We start from the raw sequence: 23,088 nt of genomic DNA on the forward strand, positions 1-23,088 counted from the left end.
AGGGAAGTGGTTGAGTCCCCATCCCTGGAGGTATTTAAAAGATGTGTAGATGAGGCGCTTAGGGACATGGTTTAGTGGGCATGGTGGTCTTGGGTTGACGGTTGGACTCGATGATCTTAGAGGTCTCTTCCAACCTTAATGATTCTATGATTCTATGAATTGCCAAGGTAATTGAATATTTTGGAGATAACGTATATCTAAATAGCAAAAACAGTTACCTGTGGCAGTATTACATTTTTATGTCAGTCATCTAGCAGCATTTATTTCCTTAGTCAGTAGAGACTGGATATTATTTTTGTTGAGATGCTTAATTTTCATTCTTATGGCGATATACTAGTTCAAGAATATTGAAACAGAGTTACTAAAGCTCTGAAGAAAATCTTTAGATATCAATATGTGGACCTATGTTTTGGATCTGTGCCTCCCAGGTTGGGATATCTGATTGTCCTGTTCTGTCATATGAGACATGCATTATTTCTTGTTCGGTTATTTTTCTAATTTCATCTGCAATGCCCCTAGAGTTTTGCTCCACTGGAGATAGTTACAACCTATATTTACTTGTATACAGTTTTGTTTTCATCTAATGACCAACGGTTGGATTTCCTATAGTATTTGTTAAAAGAAATGGTTTGTTATTCATTAAAGCTCTGTTAATATTTTAAGACCAAAATTCACAACTGCCAATAGCCTTCCAAAAGATCTATTTTCTCTATCTTTGAGCAGCTGCATCTTCTGACAGTCTCTAGTGAGTTGGCTTTAGACTCTTGGGATAAGAACCGCTAGTTGCCTCTCAAACTAATAGCTTGAGTTGTTATGTTTCTCAAACTTCTATATGTTGACCTATAACTTTTAATCCAAATTAGTTTTAGTTTCTTACTTTACTGTTTTCTTTTTGCATCAGCTGGAATATCATCAATAATATGCAATCCATAAAAACTCAGCTGCTGTGGAATAAAGCATTGCTGGTCTGATTAATACCTATAAGTTCTGAATACCAATGGAAATGAAGCGTATGTCATGTTTTTGAGCAGTAAGCCCTTACCAAGTTAAATGAACAGTGCCCACAGAGTTTCACACTGTAACATAGAAGTACTTTACTAGAGTAGATCTAATGATATGTTAAATGCTCATAACAACAATAGGCTATAGTAAAACTTTGTGGAAGGTGAGGCAACAAAAAAAAGGGAACATTGACATGCTATAACATTGTGTGGGATTCTGAGTGTTACACAGTATACACAATACCAGCTGAGCAAAATAAAATGTATAAATGTATGAATTTATAGGATTTTACTGGGAATAAAATCTCTGGATCTTGGTTTAGAACAGGCATTCTGAAAATGGTGTTATTTGCAGCTACGTTACTTGGATTACAGTATTTCACGGTAGCTATACCATTTCTGTCATTACACACCTATATTTATGTATAGTTTACAAGGAATTCTTAGGTTGTAGCTTGCCAAGTCTTGTACTGTATAACTTCTTGCTCTGAACTTCCCTCTTTCATACATGCACATGTACATGCACACACATGTACACATACACACATGCACAGCAGTCTTCAAGAGCTGTTAACAGAGATTAAAAAGTAGATGCTGTAGATTTCTTGTCACTATGATTTCCATTGTTTTGAATAAAAAATAGTATAGACTATTTACTAATCTCCTATGAATTATTGCCATAATAACTAAAACTAAATGTAAATTGACAAAGTACATTCTATTGTATGATTACATGTTAAATGCTGCAACTGATTAATAGCCAATTATCTACAAGATTCATACTGATTTCTGCAAACTAGTAAGGACAGTTGTACTCTGTTAGAACTTACTCCCTGTAGCAACCTTTGAGGTGTAGCACTTCCCATTTTAAAATGTTCTTCATTTTGTACCAATACTTTTATGCTAAAATAAGCAAAACTGCTTCCTGGTCATTTCCCTTCACTTGTACAAGCATATTCACATCTGCTTCACAAATATATTAGCTTCTAAAAAGCACAGTGAAGGAGTGACAAAGAGAAGACATACATTGATATGTACATTTTAAAAAGTTTTAAAAGACACAATAATGGATGTTCATGTTTTCTGCAAGATGCAATATTTTTCTTTGCTTCTATACCTGTAATAGTGTTTTTAATTTTCTGTAAATGCTGCTATGTCAGTTTAACAAACAGGAAGTAGAATAAATCTGTTTCCTTACTTATAGGGAGAAGAGAGTTTTAAATCTCAGCCTACCTAGTAGGTAGTAGAACAAACCCCCTCCATGTAAAGTTTGTGTTTTGCCTAATCTGATTGTCTGCTTCAACCTCTTTCTTCTGACTTATGGCCTGTTTCTCTTTTTGTATTTCTGTTAACAGAAAGCTGACCTTGCAGTTGCACCATTGGCAATTACCTATGTTCGAGAGAAGGTCATCGACTTTTCCAAGCCCTTTATGACTCTTGGAATAAGTATTTTGTACCGCAAGCCCAATGGTACAAACCCGGGCGTCTTCTCCTTCCTGAATCCTCTCTCCCCTGATATCTGGATGTATATTCTGCTGGCTTACTTGGGTGTCAGTTGTGTGCTCTTTGTCATAGCCAGGTAACATGTCAACTTTTGTGATTTTTTTGGCAATTGTTATAATCTTTTTCTTACTAATAATTGTCAAAAGTCACAAAAATTTTCTTACTTTCATACTCCTATATTTTAACTTCATGATGTACAGAAGAATAATTAATGATGAGGGTTCTCACTATTAATTTTCTCCACTGCCATACTAAGTCTCCAGTTTGTTATGTCACTAAGTCTGAGTATGCGAGCTAGATTTCTCCTTTTCCTTACAAATTTAGAGACACTAGAAAGTTAATGAAATATTTTTTTCCCAATTGTGCTGTGTTTAGAGAGACAGGGGTTGACATATTTTATTTTGTTAGCCTGATTTAATTTGATGCTATGGTTCTTAATCTCAAATTGAGTACTTAGCTGCCCATGTTAATCCTAGATGTCCAAATTGGGCCTCCACCTGTTACAAAATAAGTTATTTTATGTAGATTAGTATCTCAGAAGTAGGGTAACAATATTTAGTTTTTAACTGTGTGCTAGGTAAAATACCTGACATACCTCACATAAATTAAAGTCCCAGATTGGAATGTATTTGCAAGCATGTTTATTTGAGTTTTCAGAGTTAAGGAACTCAATACAACAACTGTTAAATGATAAATTGATTTGATATATAGTGCTCACTTTTTTATCTGTTTTCTTCAACACAGACAAGCAGGAAAACATCTTTTGTCAAAAATTCCCATTATATTTACATTTTCCTTGTTAAGTAATTAGGACTGACTCCGGATGCTCACCAAAATATAGTCTTACATGTTATAACTTTGACTTTTGCTGTGACAGCAAAAAAAAATTCAGAACAGTAAATCAGCGATTCCCGGGGGTGTAAATGTAATCTCTTTTGCAGATTCCTCCTAGTAGTCACTTTTAAATATTTTTTTTTTTAATCAAATACGTATAAACTATATTGGTTTTTATCCCTTTAATAAGATTTTTTTTTCTATAGCAATGATTTTAGAAGCATATGTTTGACTTGATAATGCAATCTCACTTCAGCCCCAAGATTTTTATGATTTCATTCTGTAGTACACAGCAGAATCTTCATATTTTACTTTTCCTATTGTGCTGTAGTTCATATCAGGGTTCTCCATCTTTCTTTGATACTATCTAACTGTTTCATTTTGGAGAAGTTGTATCATTCCTGTACTAAGGAGAAACAAAATATTTTTAGAAACCGGTTTAAAAGTAATTTAACAAGATCACCTGTACATAAAGTACATGAGGTAGTGAAGTAATATAGATAGCACTGAAACATACTCTGTGATTAATAACTTCGCTTGTGTGTCTTCTTTAAAAGTCTGCTTCAAAGAGCAGACTTATGTTGAAAGTTTCTTGAAAGAACAATAGATTTTAGTGGACTATATAACCAGAGAGTAAACTAATTTCTGAGGTGTTCCAGTTATACAGGTACTACTGAAAGCAGAGGTGAGCATAAATCACAAATGTTGTGAAACACCTCATGTAAAATATTTATATGTATGTCCAAAAGTTTTAACCCTATTGTTATCACAGAAGGACATTTTCAGCATGATGCACAGTGCTTTTGACAGGCAGCTCCCAGTAATATTAGTAGGAGTTGTATGGCTGAGTTCTTACTTATGCTTTGAAAATGTGTCTTGTCATATTTTGTAGGAAAGATACGTTTTCTTTAAGCCTTTTTTTTTTAATTAAGCTACTCAGTCACTTGGTCTCACTAGCAGAACTGGAAAGAATGTTTATTTTTAAACAGAAGTGCCACACAGTAGACCAGTATTGCTGATTTTTTTTCACTTGTTTGTTTTTGTGACCAGCACCATAAATTCCTTATCTTAATTGTAAAGCAATATAAAATACGTTTTATACTGAGCAGAGGAGTTTTGGTTTTTGTAGAGTTGTATAAAATACCTTTTTTCATTTATATCAGCCTTCAGATCTAGAGATTTTCTATACTTCTTAACTTGTACAATCAAGTATTGATAACATTTAGAAATAAAAGATCTAGGATTATGTAAGACAATCTACAGATTTTATTCATAACACAGAATGACTTAATAGTATGTGGTAGCGTTTTCTAACACTATAGTTCATATAGGGAAACAGGTCTAAGTTAAAAATGTAATCTGCTGAATAATAAAGAGAGAAAAGAATATTACTCAAAAATAAAAGAGCCTTTGGTGAATATAATTCACAAAATGTATCTGTCACCTAAAGGGAGATACTGATAACCAAAGTGTGGTAGTGAAGAGGACTTTGTAGCATAGTGCTGACTATGTATTTTCAGTACATATTGCACAGCTGATGATGTATTTTTCAGTCCTGGTGTCGTGAAACTGTTGGACTGTATGCCACTAAATTAATAGGTTCCACCTAGAGTATCTTATTAAGAAGATTTCTATTTCATAACAATCCTTCCATAATGAATGTTTAACTACCAATGTTTCATAATAATTACTATGTGTTTCATAATAAGATGTATCTATGTTTGGAGCAGTACTTAGTGTGTCTTTTATGATATGATGTTTTGTAATTACAGCTCCTCAGAGTATTCAGTGTAGAATATTTATTTTTAGATTTAAACCTCTCATTTTTGTGTTAAATGTTTCATGATTTTATTGTTACATGTCTTCCAAACAGTGTTGGAATGTAAGAGCTTGGTATGTTGAAAATGGAAAGTACAGTTCTGTTGTGGTACTTGGATTTCACCCATTAACTAGCGGTATGGTCCTATTTAGGGAAAGATGAAGAAATTAGTAAAAGGTTCAAGAATCTTTGAGAGAGAATTGCTGAAAGGACTTTCATAGAGCAACATATTAGGCATAAATGGCGAAAAATGTAATATAAAACTTTATTAGTCTTTTCCTTTATTTAAAAGTGTTGGATTTTCCTTCCAATTTGAGAACCAGATATAAAGAGCTGGAATGTTTGTATACTTAACAAGACAAAAAGCTAGGAGAAAGATTTATTTGTTAGCTGGAGGTCTTTTCTGTGTCATTTTCCTCTTGTAGTCCCCCCCAAAATGATGACTCATCTATTTATGTAGGCGTTACAGATTTTGCATTGTGGATAGGATGAACATGTATGTGTTGTACACAGCATTTTCTTTAATTGTCGTTCTTTGTGGGAAATTATAGTAGGCTGTGATTTCTCCATATATATGAAAACCTCTTAATCTTGTTTGTTGTGATTGTTGAATCTAAATAGTTATGGTGGTTAGTCTCTGAAAGTTCCTTTCTTTGTCATACAGGCTGATGACTAATAGATAAACCCAGTCTGCTTGACACTAAGCCTATTACTTTTCTGTGAACTGAGAAAGTCATAGTATTTTTTTCTCTTGAGGCAACAGTAATAGATCTGTTTCTGATGCTAGCCAGTAGTGTCTTTGTGTCACTGCTAGCAGTGTCTTGTGTTGTCTGGCGTCTTGTTGCATTCCAATTCCAATATCTTCCCTTTTTGCCTCTGCCTTTACTTGTTTCTTTGATTTAGAATCCCAGTTAAATTCAGAGTTTACATGTGATTAGAAGGGAACTAAGACTGGAGTAAGATGCGCCAAGCCCTTTCTGGAGATCTGTCAAGTACACAATATTTTCTGATCTGTATAATGAAAAATCTCGTTTAGTGGAATTTCTTTTCATTTCTGTCTGTTGGTGCAAACCATTGTTTCGTTTCTAAGAAACATGCTGATTTCTTACAGTGTTGTATACCAACTTCATACACACATATTGTCCCTTTTTTCCATTAGTCTGTGTATATGAAATAGCTGTGTCCTATTTTTGGTCTCTGCAAAATGGTAACTGGAGGATACTTCCCATTCTGCATAGGCAATATGAAGAAAGTCAGTTTCATACTTTTAAAAATGCTAAATACATTTGATTTACATAGATCTTCCAATTAATGACTTTCAAAATTAATTTTCAGCTGGCTTTCCTCATGATTGTATTATATTTTTTGGAGAGTCTTATGTATGATTTTAAACATCCGTGTCTTCATGAATCTTTTCTGGAAACACAGATTAGAGGCAAAACTCCTTAAATATTTTTATCTTATCATTTTCTACCCAATTTACTGGATTTCAAGTTATTCCCTGCTCATTGAAGTATTTCTCTGTGTAGTAAGGTCTGTTTGCTGTGAACGTGTCTGTCATAAAGCAGCTTACTCTTAAGTGACCTATCTTCATAACTGGAAGAGATACATCTGCCTTAGCATGATGCTTCACCTTTACGGATCAGCGGTGAAGCACATAAACTATCCTGGATAAAATGGTCCACTAATGAGCTCTTACGCTTATACTGAGCTGTGTGGAGTATCAGTGAATATTGTGTAAATATGCATTAAACTGTGCTCACTGCCTTAATTGCTAATATTGAATCATGAGTTATCATTTTAAAGGGCTTGATTCACCTTTACTTGTACCACATTCTGTATGTTAGGACTTCCTGCTTTCTCCTCCCTTCAGCAGAATTATGCTATCCTACTTCTCGTAAGTCAAGCCCTTGTGCTGGTTTCATCTGTCAAAGCATTTAGTATCAACTATTTTTCCATTTCTTTGTAAGCAGTGATAAAAGCACAATGAACATTGCCTCATCACCAAATTATATTTTTCTCTTACCAGCTGTAATAAACATAATAAAAGAAGACAAGAGTTTTAAAAATGTCTCCACACATTTATCTTAATCTTTTCTCTGTGAAGAAGCTTAGGAATAGCCTGCTGTTTCAGACTTGAACAGACGCCTGAGCATTATCTCTCTCTGGAGTGCATGCATATCCTTTTACATCTCATCAGTCTTCATTTTTATTTCATATTTCTTGATCAGCTGATTTCTGTCCTTGAACTTGTCTGATTGATTTTCAAACTACTCCTTGAAAACTATCTCGATGGAAAGGAATTAATGGCAGAATGAGAGGGAACTACTTTTCTAGTTACTATGGAGCTCTGGTTACTGAATTACTATTGATATTTATTCAAGTAGGAAGTTAGCATATTTGCCCTTTATTCTTAACAAGCATTCTTCCTATGAGAATTTTATCTCCTGAGGCCTCCCTAGAGAACTACAACATATGTTATGAGGTGTTCTCAAGAATGGATTCATCATCCAGCAGGGCAATCCAGATGGCAACCCTCAAATCTGCTTCTCTTACTGTCTTACAGTTTTAAGATAGTTTTGCCTTAGTTGTAATGCAAGTGGGGATATTGTCACTTGACTATAAAATACTGTGTAAATAGACAAGGATAAAAGCATGCCAAAAATTACACACTTTCCAAAACTGTTCCATAACAGTTATTTCAAAGTCACAGATTTTTATTTCTGTTAAACGAAGTTGTGGCTTATGACCCTTAGTTGATTACTTCCAAAAGATTCAGTATAGTCTGCTTCTTTTCATATAACTTTTCTGGTTGAAAAGCAAATCGTTGTTAATGCTAGAGATCATCTTTATTGTGAACAGAGAGCAACTGTCCCAGCCTCTGGAACACTGGGTTTTTTTGTCAAGTGAAAGAGGTAGATTGCATGACAAGAATTTTTCTCTCTCTTCGATGGCTTTTCTAGCTTTTTATTAACAGATATGTTTGTGTAGCTATACCAAGAAATCCTAGTATTAAATGAGAATGTACTAAAAAGCTTACTTTCTGAACTAAATTTCTTCTCCTTTACATCAGACCTGGAAAATTTTAATTTTAGATTTCTATCATTTAAATAGAATTTCAATAACTGAGGTTAATATAAAGAAGACACCTCAATTATATCTTAATTTTTTGCATTCATAAAAACAGCACGTTTTTCACTTAGTCTATCCTGCTGTATGTTATGGCAATGAAATTGTACAGTCATCTTGCCTGGACAGCAGTCACTGGAAATGTTGTAAGCAAGACTTGCACATGATATTTCAAATATTCTCAGATATTTCTGAGTATCACTTTTCACAAAATGTGGACGACAGCTTTAAATTGATTAAACAGAATGGGAGTTTACTGTGCTGTATGCCATTCATATTACCATAAATCTGCATAATCTGTAATAGTATTTAAGTTTAATTTTATGTGGTCAGCACACAGATCTTATGTTCCATCTTTTCTTCTATATAAAAAATGTGAAACATACTGGAATTATAATGCTTTCGTATGGTCATCATCTAAGTATTGTAATTATTTTGAGAAGTTATGACACAGATCACAATCAGTGCTATGAAGTCTAGATGTTGTGGATGAGCATATATGGCTAAAAGAAAGACATATATAGCAATGAGTCAAACAGCAATCTCTCACTTTGCATCTTGACACTCAGAAAGATGCTTTGATCTCTCCGACCTCCTCCACAAGAGATTTATCTGGGTTCAGTGTCAGCTTATAGAATCTTTAATATATAAGTAAACAACTCCGTATGGACTCCTCATCCTAACCCCTCAGGATTCTCTTGAATCACTTCTGAATGCTCTCAATCTCCTTCAGCTGTTAAAGAGAGACAAGAGTATCAAGAAGTCTCCAAATCTACATACAAGCGTAACATCTACATAATAACCTCTATTAAAATACTGTTAGAGATCACAGTAAGATAAAAATTCTTTTACTCTTTTTAACATAAATAACCTCCTTAGACTTTAGGGGGAAAAAACAGTACTCTAAAGCCTTACTATATTGGTGGCAGATCAGTCTGACATCCTGGATACTACTTACCATGCATCAAACATAGAAGAAACTACTGCCAGCAAAACAACTGAAATGTTTTAACTGAGGATGTCTGAAGAACTCATAACTCAACTGCCTTAGCAGTCCAAAAGGTATAGTACCCCCTCATTGGCTAAATCTCCATATGTACTTTGAAGAAGAAAAATATGCTCACTTCAGCACACCTGGTCAATTCTTGATTCTTCTGTCAATAAACTGATTTTTGTGTGTGCGTGTAGGTCTAGCCAAACTTTGTCTTCTGCAGAGTTAAAATGTGTGTAGGGCCTCCTTAGAAAACAAAGCAGTAGGTCTGGTGACTTCTGCCATAAGGAAAACACCTTGTAAGATGCATCTGTTTGTAGCACTTGTTCTATCACTATGTTTTATGTTAATTCTTGTTACTTTGTAGATTAACCGAATCAGAAAATGGTTTCCTTTTTTTTTTTTTTTAAATGAAGAGTATATTAGTATCCTTATGCTGTGTAAAATTGAAGATGGGCTAAAAACTCTCTTTCCATCCTTTCTGTTTTTTTTTTTTTTTTCCTCATTATTCTGAAAGCTATCACAAGGTTCTTCAATTCATCACTAATTATCCAAAAACTTAGGTATTTTGAATGTCTGAACTGAATAATAACCCTGTTCATCCTTAAGGAATTTGGTGTCTCTTATAACCAGCAATTCAATCTCTTCATTCTCATTTACTTAAGCGCCTGCATCCAAAGACAGGAATTAAATTTTTGATAGCTATTGACAGATCATTATCTCCAATTAGGTGGACAGCTCATTCTGTCTGTACTCATTCTGACTTTACTTTTTAAGCCTTGTTACATATAGGTGTTACATATTTACAAACCTATATTCCCTCTCTATTTTGATGGAACATTGTAACACAGGCTTTTATAGAGTCTGAGGGGTATTTATGGAAAGTTGTATTAAAACTCATGTTGAGCTATATTTCATACCATGATTTCTCTTGTTTTCAGTTTCCCAATTACATGTTACACTGAATATTTCACTGCCCAAATACGTTAGGATCTTATACATCCTTTTGAATCTTAACAGTACCTTGTATCTTAGGATCCAAAGGCTGTTCGTTAAAGCTCTTAGAGAGGATTCAGCTGGATAAACCATTTTTACTAGTAAAATCTCCTAAGTTTTCATTGGTGAATGTCTTCTGAAATAATGAGTTTACTCCCTGGCCTTCTTCCATTTTGAGTTTTGACTGACTAGAATTGTTCTGTTTGATTCATTCTGTTTCACACTGTTCATTGCTAGACATATGCCTGAATGCCATTCTCTGTTTATCTAAATCATTATTTCAAACCGCCTGCTACAGTTTAACAATTGCATTTACATTCCCTTCATCTCTAGAACAAGCCGGGAGATGCTGGAAGGTATTATGCCACGTGTATTGCCATTTCTTTTCACACACATGTAAACCTTGTTCATATATTCATATTTGAGTTTACATGCCCCGTTTTCTGTGACTTTTTTTCACATTATATGACCAAGTTAAAAATATTATAAACATACATACTATGGAATTTTCTTTTGAAACTATCTCAGCAGTCAAAACAGTGGCATTTCTCATAAGAAATTTGCATTTGTGTTTATGTAATTGGGTTTAACTACAAGTAAGGTAGATCTCCTCTACCTCATTTCGTGTCTTCAAATGCCTTGGGTAAACAACTTCTATAGGTGAGTGAATATCTGAAGACTGTTTTGTCAAGAGTTCTATAACATCACACAAAATAATGTTTCATATCTACCATGGACAGTGATTTGTTAGTCTCTATGTACCATGTTACCATCCATTAGCAAATAACCCCATAGTCCTTGCTGAGAAAGGCAAAAAACAGTCTGAGGAACAATTTCATTTTGTTTTGAAAGATAGTAACACTGTGGTAACATATGCACTGGTTCATCTTTATTTTTAACAGGCCTCACTAATTACCAGCACATATAGTACATGAGAAGAATATTGGATTGTTTGTATAAAGTAGTTTGCTTGAAAAAAAGTTGAGAGCCTCCAGAAAAAGTGCTGAACATTCTTTTGATATTAGATAATTTAATTCTGTTTTGTCAAAACATTTTTTTCCCCCCAATATGTGACAAGAAAAGGAAAGAAGATGCAAGTCTAGACTTGGTACTTTGTAAATTTATTTAACAAATCACAACATGCAATAATGTTAAACGTGCCTAAAGAGAAGCGTTCCTCTATGGATGAATCTGAGTGTTTTCAAGCTAAAATGATGCTTTTGAGAAGTGCCTCTTATGTTTTTGGAAGTAGGGGGAAGGAGGCTTATTTGCTTTATTTTGGGGGTTTTTTTGCATGTGTTTTACTCTGGCATGCATAGTATTAGTGGGGAGAAGGAAATTGTAACTCTCACCATAATGCATAGCAGCAGTTTTCTCATGAGATGTGCAAAACCATGTAGTCCTCCAACCTAAAGAACAAAACACAAGAATCTAGTGGAATGGGAATAGAGTCATTAAGAAACCAAGAAGGTACCACAGTGCTGTCAAAAGATTTTAATAATTGGATACAAGTGGTAACTTGAAAGTGTGCAAGTTAACTGATTGACTCCTTTACCGTTAGCATCAGTGACTGAATTTACAGATTGCCTGATATATCGGAAGATGAATTCAACCAGCAGCTGAGCTGTTGTTTTCTCTTCCCAAAAATCAAAACAGAAAATCTAATGTACGTGATATTTTATTTATTGAAGTCATTTCACACATGCATCCTGCTTGAAACACCTTGACTTAAAAGTGAAAGTTTTCCTCAAGAAAAATGTAGGGGTTATAGTGATAGGATGGAAAATGGAACGTTAGCAGTCATGATTTCTATTTACCCTGCTTCTGGAGGGCCCAGAAACATATAATAATATTGAGCAAAAATGTCTGTAAGGATTGAAAGGCAGTTTTTTTGCTAAATGAGCCAAACATATAAAAATGAGCATTATTTGTTTGCTAAATATGTGGACCCATATGCAATGAATTTCTTTATATCATCTAAATGAAGAGAGAGACATAAACCATTGTAAGCAAAGCCAATATGATATGATGGTTTTTAACCTTGTAGAAAATCCTAGCTAAAGATGTTCAGAGGAAGAGCAGTTTCTGTAGGATAGTATTTCGGAGTTCTCCTTTGAATTTTTTGGTTTCAGGATTACTTGAAGGATAGGAAAACCTGGGTAATGAAAGGATTTTATGGATTTTAATCTTATTCTCTAAAACAGACCTTGTGTTGTTGTGTAATGTTAATAATACAGACACAATATCTTTTAGATATTTGTAACTGAATAGTCAAATGTCCAGTTATTTGGAGTGGTATAAAATGTCTGTTAAAATATAAGTTTTTTTTTTAATTTAAGTATCAGTTTCTGACTTCAGAACTGGAAATAATTTAGTTTCTGCAAATTTAGCTAAAACCGTATTTCCTAAATTCCTCTGACTCTGAATCATCATTATCCATTGTATTCTGGAAATATGTAAATAGAACTACATTGGAGGAAAAACAAAACAGAAAAAGAAAACCCAGAAACAAAATAAACTTACCATAACCTTACCTCTTGGAAAGATAGAACATTGCTTTCTTGGAGGAAAAAAATATTAGACTTGGGTCGTGTTTAAATATTATACTTCAAAACAGAAGCATATCTTTGAAAGAAATAAGGAAATAAATAGGGAATATTTCTTGACTTTAAGTGTTACTCAATATCTGGAGAAAAGTAAGATTGTTCCCTGTAAGTTCCTGTAGGCAGAAATATGAGAATTATTTATTTCCTGCTTATCATTCTGATTTAGCTGTTAGCCAGAAGTTTACCTGGCTTATGCAAGCCTCCAGTCTCTAGCTCATTAGAGAGTAGGAGTCATTTAAGCACCAACAGGGCTTGACCAGAAATCAGTTTGAAAAAAGAAGTATGGTAATTGTTTTTGATGCTGAAACTAAATCAGTAGTGTGTCCTCCAAGCATTTCCATTTTATTTGTGGAATTCACCCTATGTTAATTCTAATGATGGTGAAATTGCTTTAGTGTAAAGCTAATCATGCATTTTCAGACTTAAGAACAAAGGTGAGCGCCTTTTTGTTTTTATTATAGTATTATCAGAAGTTCTGTCTTTAGCAACAAAGGTATAATTCTTACAGGGAACTAATTATTCAATTTCAAAAATTTTCAGCATCATAGTTAAAAATCCCACGTCAGCTATGGGATATAGTTGATTTTAGTAGAAAATAATGAACCTTTAAAATATCAAAATATTCATCATTAATCATTCTTACAGCATGTCAGAAAGGAGTTTAAATATAAGTAATTTTTATTAAACAGGTCTGTTCTGGCACTTTGCTCTCATTATACTGTTTTGTTTTGTTTTGTTTTGTTTTGTTTTGTTTTGTTTTGTTTTGTGTGGCCATTAGATGCATGTGGCACCTGCATTTGCCAATTAGGACTTGCCTAAAGACTTTACAGCAGATAGCCTCTAGCTGTGAGAACCATGAAGGCAATGTTACTTCAGCTTGATGGGATCATTCATATAATTTCACCAGACTAAAGATAGCAAACCACCTAGAGCTACTGCCTCTTTCCGTTTCAGTTTCCTTCCTCAACTATGTGGAGCAGTAATGCTGCATGGAAAACTTTTCATGGGGTAAATAGTGGGGTGTTAGCAGAAGAAGGTTATACAGTTTCTTTCCATTCTCCCAGATCTTTAAAGAAGTTCTTGTCCTTTCCCATGAGAAATAGCTTTAGCTTTACACAGAATAGGAAGCCTATTTGCTATTAACTTATTTGTTTTGTAGAAGTAGAGATACGGTGTTTCTGTACCAGAGCATCATCACCAATGATGTGACAGTTTTCAGGTACTACAGCAATTTGTTCATGTTCTGGAGCAGGTTTCTTGGTAGATATTTTGGAATGAACATTAGAAAGGTTTATAGTGTAATGCAGGTTCAGAGAAGCTCCTGTGAAAGAATTCCACCGCTTAGAAAATTCTCTGGTTTTGTGGCTGACACAATGTAACCAATAAGCCCTGTCCAGAAGAAAAATGGAAGCAGTTAGCAGAATTTTGTACATTGCACTGCTTTTTTGTGCTCACAGAGCATAGCACAGTTAATGTTAAGTTGCAAAAGTATCTGAAAAAGGCTTTTAATTAGTCATATTTATCCTCCACACACTTCTCTCTCTTACTTTCTCTCTCTTGTTCTCCCCTTCTTCTAAATGGGCATGTTAGAGAGCGAGTAGTTAATCATATCAAAATCCTGGTCAGCGTGCCCTTCATTTACTGGAATGAAAGGAATTTTCACCTTGCTTCAAATGTAACTGTAATTAGATAAAGTTACTAGGTAGATGGATACCAGAGGCTCCTCATATCTTTCTGTTCTGCTGCTGCTAGAAGCCCAATTCTGCCTCCAGCTTAAATGTCGATGGGGATTGTTAATGTTTGTAACACCTTCCTCATCAACCCGACTTTCATACTGTAATCATTTGTGCCTTTCATCTCCACAGGTGAAGGCAGTGGAGATTTCTGGGTGGTATGGAAGCTTAATTGGGCTTTCTTGTAACACAGGACAGCTTTCAGAGAGCATTTCCAAGCATGGTCATGTCTTGTTGTTACATAACAAATACCAAATGCTTGCTTTAAAGAGTTCACAGTTCAGAAGGAGTAGTTAAATAGTTTAAATAGTAAAATAGGATGAAAATTTCTATGTGGTGTGAAGAAAATGGAGTGAAAAATGAGTACAAAAAAAAACAGCAGTCATAGTTCATCAGCTACCTAGGCAGGACCACATTTCAATTTACTGTGTACATTATAAAGCAAGTGAATTTCGAGGAGGATTTTGAAAGACAGGTATTGATTTTGGCCTTGAGGCTTTTCTCATATGAAGTCTTGATGAGATTCAAATGGCACTGGTGGAATAACTGCACAGGTTAGCCTATGGTAATGACATTAAAATCACTTCCAAGTTTGTCTTTCTCTTGGGGAAGAGCAGTGGATATGAGAAACAAATGAAAAAAAATCTTAACAGTTACATTTCAGATTAATTTGTGTGGAAAGGGATGTGTTTGTAAGTATTGAAACTTGATGGAAAGCCGTGCAGATACATGGGACAGGAGCGTGCACTAACTGCCTTTACAGAAACATACAAGTTGCCCATAGGTACTGTATCACATACACAAGATCCCTAAAGATATCTTAAATATATTGGGAAACCAGAAAATTCTGAGACATTGGTGTTTAGGCAGGTGAATCTCTCTGATATTGTTTAAGTCACAAACATTTGTTTTGGCATTCTGGTCAGAGGGAAGGTAATAGATTAGATTCACGTAGGCCATGTGGTACTAGAAGCAGTACATTTGAATCAAATGACAGGGTTAAATACAGATTAAAGTCAAGTTAGTGTTCCTCGATAATGAAAAAGTGAGTGTAATTGTCCTTCCTCAGAAAAAAAGAGAGAGAAAAGAGTATCCACAGTCTATTTCTGTAGAAAAGAATGACTTACTGCGTATGTCCAGAAGCATTTTGGATCTAGTCCCTACATTGTTGAAATACTACTTCTAGAATCACAATTTCTTGGAAACATAGTCTGGAAGAAATCCTGAGCTGAGGCAAGACCTGATATACTCAGCACCCTGACAAGGTTTTATCGAATTGGAGAGGTGAAGGGGTGAATTCCAGCTCATTGATAGCGCTATGAAGGAGGCGCATGAGTGGTGAGCATGTGAGGATGGGAGTTCCTGACTGTCAGTGCTATCAATGAAAGAAGCACTGGTATCTTGTTAGTATCCAGCTGATTGTTTTATAGGTAGTTCATATCCAGGCTTCAGTTTTTTGTTTGAAAGTGCGAGAAAGGTTTCTAGATTACAGAAGTAAAAAAAAAAAGCTTCAAGCGTTTATCCACCATCAGGATGTGGAGCTGCAATTCATCAGAGTCCCTGTGCTCACACAGACCTTGGAGATACTCAGGTAGACCCTTGTAATTCAGTTGAAGTTACTTGCAAACTTAAAATGAGTCATGCGTTTAAATTCCTTTAACCATGGTCTTTCCTGAAGAAAGCCTGTGTATTCCATTAGCAGTAACTGAAATATTTGTACAATTACTAGTACAGTTGAGAATTGTAATGGAATAATCAGAAAGGATGAAACATTTTGTAATCAAATGTCAACTTGTATAAGACAGTAAGTGATTGTCCTATCATGTTCCTGTAGAAGTCAATGTGAAAGCTCTCACTGATTTTGATAGTAGCACAGTGGATCCCAAAGGATATGTATATACTTTTCAAGAGCTAGTGTCCCGGGCTTGCTTTCTGGCCCAGGGGACAAGTGACATAGCGTGGCCTATGTTTCATATGACTAAATGCTCCATCATCCAGTTATTACACCCACAGTGCTTACCAGCACCTCCTGTATCTCTGAACCACATTTGGGCATTATCTGAGAGTAGCATAGGCCAAAACTGTGAACGGGAATGTGCTAACGAGTAAAGTGTATGGATGACTGCATGCTATTGCTGAAACCTGAGTCCTTCCCTTCACTTACTGATATAGATGTAACCACAGAAGCTCATAGAATTATTTGGATTCCTATTTATAGTAAATTTTTGACAAGACTTTAATCAAGTACTTTAAATACAGAATTATGTCTTTTCCATAATATAAGCAAATTCATAAAAAATAATTTATGACTACTTAAAAAAGAATCAGCTTAGTTTTTGGGTGAATTTTGGTAAACCTGTATTAAAGTCCCAAATCTGAAAGCTATTCTATTCCTTCAGAAGGCGGTTAGGAGTCACAGGCCAGCAAAAGGCAACCTTATGTGCCTTACAAATCCAACTATGGATTTTCTTTTAAGTCAGTGTATCTATTTATTTACTTATTTCACATCAGATCAAAGATTTCAGTTCATCAAGCTTTACCAAGTTGTCTTAAATTTTAAGCATGTGATTGCTCTGTTTAGATTGATGAGAATAGTAATATTTCCAAAATAAAATATGTTTATAAAACATGTTGAATTGCACAGAGGTTCTCACATAGTCTTGCATTTACTCAGGAAAATATTTACTTGGTCAAGAATTTGTCCATTTGACAACTCTGTGGATTTTGGTGATGTCCTTAATGTGCCGATAGCAAAAAAGAAAAGGATTTGATTCTTATTTAAAAAAAAAAAAAAACACCACAAAATACAATTCTCCAGGTCTAAATTTGTGATGGTAAAAGTTTTTCTTTTTAGTATCAGTGCCATGTAAGTGCAAAAACCACTCGCTATAAATAAACCCTCCAAAATACTCCACATGACCCCGTATTACCACAATTAAATTTTGTAAAATTTACTGATTTTATTTAAAGGACATTCTATTTTGACAATTTTAAATACTTAAAGAAACATTATGTTGCTCTTGGAAATATTTTAATGGTTTATTCTGTATGTAATAATCACATCCACTGATATTTTATTAGGTAGTGACTCTAGTGTAATCATTTTTTTATTCCTGTCATTCTGATGGGTGACATTTAATGTACGGTGAAGGGCAACAATGAATTATTATGCACTCTAAACTAGATAACTCCTTTGTTGTGATGCTCAACGTTAAACTAATCTGCCGTCAAGAAGGCTGTTGCAATATTGAATAGAAATGCCAAATTTGTTGTACAATCTTAGAATGAGCTCACCCCATCTTTCTTTTAAGAAGTCCATTTTTGCATTGCAAAATATGATTTCACACTTCATTATGTGCCTTTAGGAGGTCCTCTGCAGTATTCTACTTCTTACCTCAAACTTGTGTCAAACTCCTGAATGTATTGAGGAAGTCAAATAAGTGCTTCACTTTTAAAAGAGGCAGCATTTGAATTTCTCATGTACTCTTGTTACTTATACTGTTTTATTCTTTTAAAGAGAAATACTGATTAACTTATTACTTTATGTTGCTAATATAGAATGGAGTATCACTGTTGTATATTATTAATTTACTGTCTTATCTATAGATATAGAATAACCATTGTAAAAATTTTGTTTAGGCCAAGATAGTAAGATCTTCAAGTCAATAGTGCATATGAATCCCTTATTATTGCAAACATGCCAGTGATTCAGCTCTAAAACTTTAACAGCAATAAACAGTATAAGCAACTTTGCAAGGTCAAATACAGTGTCACACAGTGTTGTATTAAACTACGCTAAACACTTGCTGGTCACTTTTCCTAATAACACATATTTGGAGATATAGACAAATATAAGATATGATATCATAATGTTTAAGACTTACAAGTAATCTTACAGATACAGCGGTTGATATGTGTTTTTATTAAAAAAATAATTAAATGACGAATGCAATGCCTGTGCAGCTCCTATCTTCTACATAGGATGTTGAGATTCCTTGAGGTAAGAAGACTGACTAAATGTAATCTTTAAAGATGTGTCAGCTTGAGAAGTATTTTTGTAAATTAGTTTCTGAGAACTCAGCCCACCGTTGCCAAAATTTGTTTCAGTTTAGGAACACTACAAAACTTGGTGAAGTACATGACAGTAATAGTACAGGGGTTTTTAGGTTATAGACCTATAATACAGCACCAACATTCTCCAGACAAAATGAGGTGAATCATATTGATAGTAAAGTTTACATATTTTTGTTATTTCTTGTGTAGAATATATGATTTTTTTCCTGAAGCATGAAAGTCTTTTTTTTTTAATAACGTGGCAGAGCATGGGGTAAATATCCACGTGTCATTTCAAACTGTTGAACTAAGATATTGCTAACATTTTTCTACTGCACACTGCAAATTCTTTGAATATTTTTATATCAGCAGATACAGATTTGCTGATTTTCTTTATAATAACTTCTGAGTTCCAGATCAGAACTTCAGTTTCTAGGACTTTTTAAAACCTTGAAGGTGTGTTTTTGGGGGTATATAAAAGAATCCATGCTAAAATTACTCTTCAGTAGATTTGACAGTCTACCTGTAGGAGGAGATCAATGAATATAGTAGGAGGGAGGCAAGTTATTTTATATATTCAATTACATATTAAGCTTAGGCATTTCTTAAAGAGAAAACTCTTCATAATACAAAGTAATGGGGTTTTTTTGTTGTTGCCACATGACAGAAAGATAACTACTGTTGTTCAAATATTAGCAATTTTATTACAATTAAAAATCCAACTATTTCTTAGTTTGTGCTAAAATAATGCAAATTTTAGTACATAAAAAAAATCCTTTTTAAAACAGTAAAACTGTTCAGATTAGACTACAGGACCATATGAGGAGAAATGATGAAATTATAGAGAAGAGAGAATTATGTGGAGAAGATAAATCATACTTTCCTATTTATCCTTTTTCAGAATGCAGAAAAGGAAGGAACGTTAAATCAAATTGAAAGTAACAAATTTAAAACAGAAAAGAGAATTTAATTAATTTTTTTGTAAATTGATAATTAACCTCTGGAGCTTTTCTCAGACTAAAATAAAAAATGAGTGTTTTGTAATAAAGCTGTAGTGATTAGAAATGCAAGTGCATCTGAGGTAATGCTTCATGTGTAAAGTAACTGGTGGAGATTATAAAGAAACTTTCCCTGTAGTGTGTGGGCAATTTTCAGTTTTGTTATAGTTTTCAACTTTCAAATTTTTTGCAACTTCATATGAAAAGCTAGTATTATAGTAGTCAGAAACAGAATATGTTTTTGTAGAAACTTTCATTATTTCTTTTCCCTAGTCCAGAGAGAAGTAGAGTTGAGAAAAAAAAAAAAAATCATTCATATGTGTGGAAAATAGCAGGCATCATGAATTTCTCATGTTAATAATTACTCTGCTCCATTAAAAATAACATTCCTACTGATTATGGCAATTTTAGTGAAATAATAAATCTACCTCATAGATGGTGCTGTGTAATGTCACGTTATTTCATGTTCTATGCATTTCATTAACCTGTTTACAATGTCTGTTGTGTAAATTCTTTGTGCATCAGATGAATCCACAGTTTAATTCATAGATTTGGGAAATATTACTGCAGACTATAGGTCTATCACAGTGTCCACCGAAGATCATGGAAAATATTTCCATCAACTTCTGTAGACATCAGCTAAGGTCCACTTGAACATATAAAGCAGCAAAAATAACATGGTATGCAGCTAAGTAGAAGAAAATGATAATTCAATGAGGTGAACACATACAGGGTAAAATGTTCTTCTGAGCTTATTGAGTTAGTATTTGAAGCAATGGTGAAAAATATGGCCTTGAATTTGGGCCTTTATCAATGTTACTGGCATCATGACCATTATGAAACAAAAGCTGCAACTGTCATCTAAGTTGGTTCAGAATATGCACCTGAATATTTATTTTATTGTAGTAAGTGACAATTAGGTAAGTTTTTGCCTACTTCCCTGTTAATTCCTGGTTTGCAAATTTATGTCTAGCAGTTCAATTAGGTTAAATGGCATGTGTTGAGACTGAAAACTGTTGTTGATTAAAATAATTTATAAATCATGACAGACAGAGTGGTAAACAGGTAGTCTTTCACTCTTGTGAAAAAGAAATTTGAAGAATCATAAACATTTTGGTTAATGCATTTGTCAGTTGAAGACACCAATGTAAAAAAAAAAAGAATTAAAGCTAAAATTTGATTCTTAATGAGGTACAGGTAACTTTCAATTTAGGTAAAGGTTTTTTTTTCCAGACATGTTGAATAACTGCTGATGTTCGAGCAGTTTTAACTATAATAATAATAATTGTCACCTTTTTTTTTTTTTAAGTCCAAAGATCAGAAAAACTTTGTGCATAGGTATCTTTAAAAGTGTCTCTACCTGTTTACTGTGCTGTCATTATTAAAAACCACACAAACAAATATTATTCTACTTTTATTTATTGTATGTAATTTTGACATTCAGTTTTAAAAAGGCATAAAAATGCACATAAAATAATTGGTGCACATAACTAATCATAAAAGTTAATGTGATAGTATATATTTTATATGATAACTAGTAATTTTGTGTAAATTAAGCATATATTTATCCATATATTTTCTTTGACTATGTAGATTCAGTAAAAGTTAGTGCCTATAAATTTAAAATATTACTAGGGGCAATCCAGATATGAATTTGCTATGTCTCATGCAGTCTTACTTTATACTAAATGGTGACATAAAAGCAAATATGTTTAGTTAAATTGTTAGTGACATCCTTTCCTTTGATTGAGAATACCTCATAAAGTCAAAATGTGGCTTAGTTGTTTGATGCTTACAATAATACTGCTTGCATTTTCACACAATTAATCCAAGAAAATCCATTGGAACATTCAGTTCTTTGCATTTTTTTTTTTCAGTTGATTAAAATTCAAAAATCTTTTTTCAGGTCAAAAAAGATCAGTACACTAGTTTAACCACTGGTTTTTGGTTTTGTCTTAAAGAACAGCAAGAAAAGGGAGTTTGTGGTCAGGTGAAAATATTTTTGCTGAATTGCCTAATGTGTTATGACTGCTTCATTTACAGAAAACAATACTGTTCTTTTGCATGAACTTTTTCCTGCTTTATTCTCAAATTTAAAGCCACTCTGCCATCAAGGATGTATGTGTAAGAACTTGCTTTATAGCAGGGCAAAATTATTCATTCATAATATAAAGCAATTTAAACTTGGATGGATGAATTGTAGTGTTATGTCCAAGTGAGCTACAGTAAGATTTGGGTCCATTCTGTCAGTCCTTAATCAAAGAAGCATGGATAAAGTAGTGGTAGTTTCTCCTCAGTTAATGATTTTAATCTCTATTTATTACTTAATGAAAGTTTGGGGTTTTTTTTGGAAGGGTAAACCAAAATGAATTACATGTGTATTTCTAGAGGGAGAATATGACTTGTAGATTAAGTTATTGCAGTTGAACTTGTCTGAAAGTGCAGTGTGTTGGAAGCACATTACATAATAAGTTTGTTCAGGAAGGTCTGCTCTTAAGTAATGTATCCAAACCAAAACAGCAAATTTTTGACTTTTAGTCTTTTTCTTTAAAATTCTGAAGCAGGGATATTTTGCATTTGAAAATGAATAAGAAAGAAATATAATCAGTATACTTAACCTTTATGTCTTCCTTACTGTCTGTTTTCATTTTTGTGGCTAATCTATGCTCTAAAACTAAAAATCAGGTTGAATATTTTGAGAAATATTTTTGACAATATAGTAAACCTTTTTGTAATTCTGAACTGTTCTTCCTTGTTTATAGTGAAAAGAAAATGTTTTGTTTGAAGTTTTAAAGTGTAGAGTCAAATTAAATTTTTTTTAAACAAGTATTTGAAAGCATATATTTCTCTAGTTGCCAGCTTCCTCTTGTTTGATTGTAAAATATGAAAAACTAGTTCTGTTTCATCTAGGTAGACAATAATTGCTCAGGCAAAGTTGAAAGGAATAGGCAGTATTTCTTGAGCTGCTTCATTTTACTGATGTTATCAGATATAAAAGGAAAAGAGAAATCTTGCATTGCCTAAGACTCTGAGGAATTCTATAGCTGAATGAGTGTTAAGATACGATTAAGCAGGATTCTTAAGAGCATGAACTAGAAGTGATTTGTTTTTTCAGTTTTCTCAAGAGATCTAGTGATCATGCATTACTGATATTGGTTGTTGTTTGACTTAATAATAGAATTAATTATGGCCCTTTTAACTTTCTTTCTGCTTCTCAAAACTTGAAAGAATCATAGCTATTCGTAGCAGCTTTAGATTCGATCACCCCTGTTGAATGAACATAACTGGGCCAGAACAAAGCTACCAAATGCATTCTCAGCTTAACTAGGAGTGGCTACATGAACTGCACTGCAATTTAATTATTTTTTTTTTCATTGTGAACAAAACTACTAGACATTGTGAACACAACTACTAGTAAAATGAAG

General features: G+C 33.6%; 1 protein-coding gene across 1 annotated transcript in view; it reads left to right on the forward strand.

Annotated features, from left to right (window-relative positions):
• The window catches only part of GRIK2 (glutamate receptor, ionotropic, kainate 2), a 446,885-nt gene that overhangs the window by 297,106 nt on the left and 126,691 nt on the right, over positions 1-23,088 (forward strand). The window contains exon 11 of the mRNA XM_009320161.1: positions 2,357-2,580. Within this exon, the coding sequence (XP_009318436.1) occupies positions 2,357-2,580 (224 nt within the window). The remainder of the gene's footprint in view (positions 1-2,356; positions 2,581-23,088) is intronic.

This window comes from Pygoscelis adeliae, unplaced genomic scaffold (genome assembly GCF_000699105.1).
Source record: "Pygoscelis adeliae isolate BGI_AS28 unplaced genomic scaffold, ASM69910v1 Scaffold41, whole genome shotgun sequence".
Lineage (NCBI taxonomy): Eukaryota > Metazoa > Chordata > Aves > Sphenisciformes > Spheniscidae > Pygoscelis > Pygoscelis adeliae.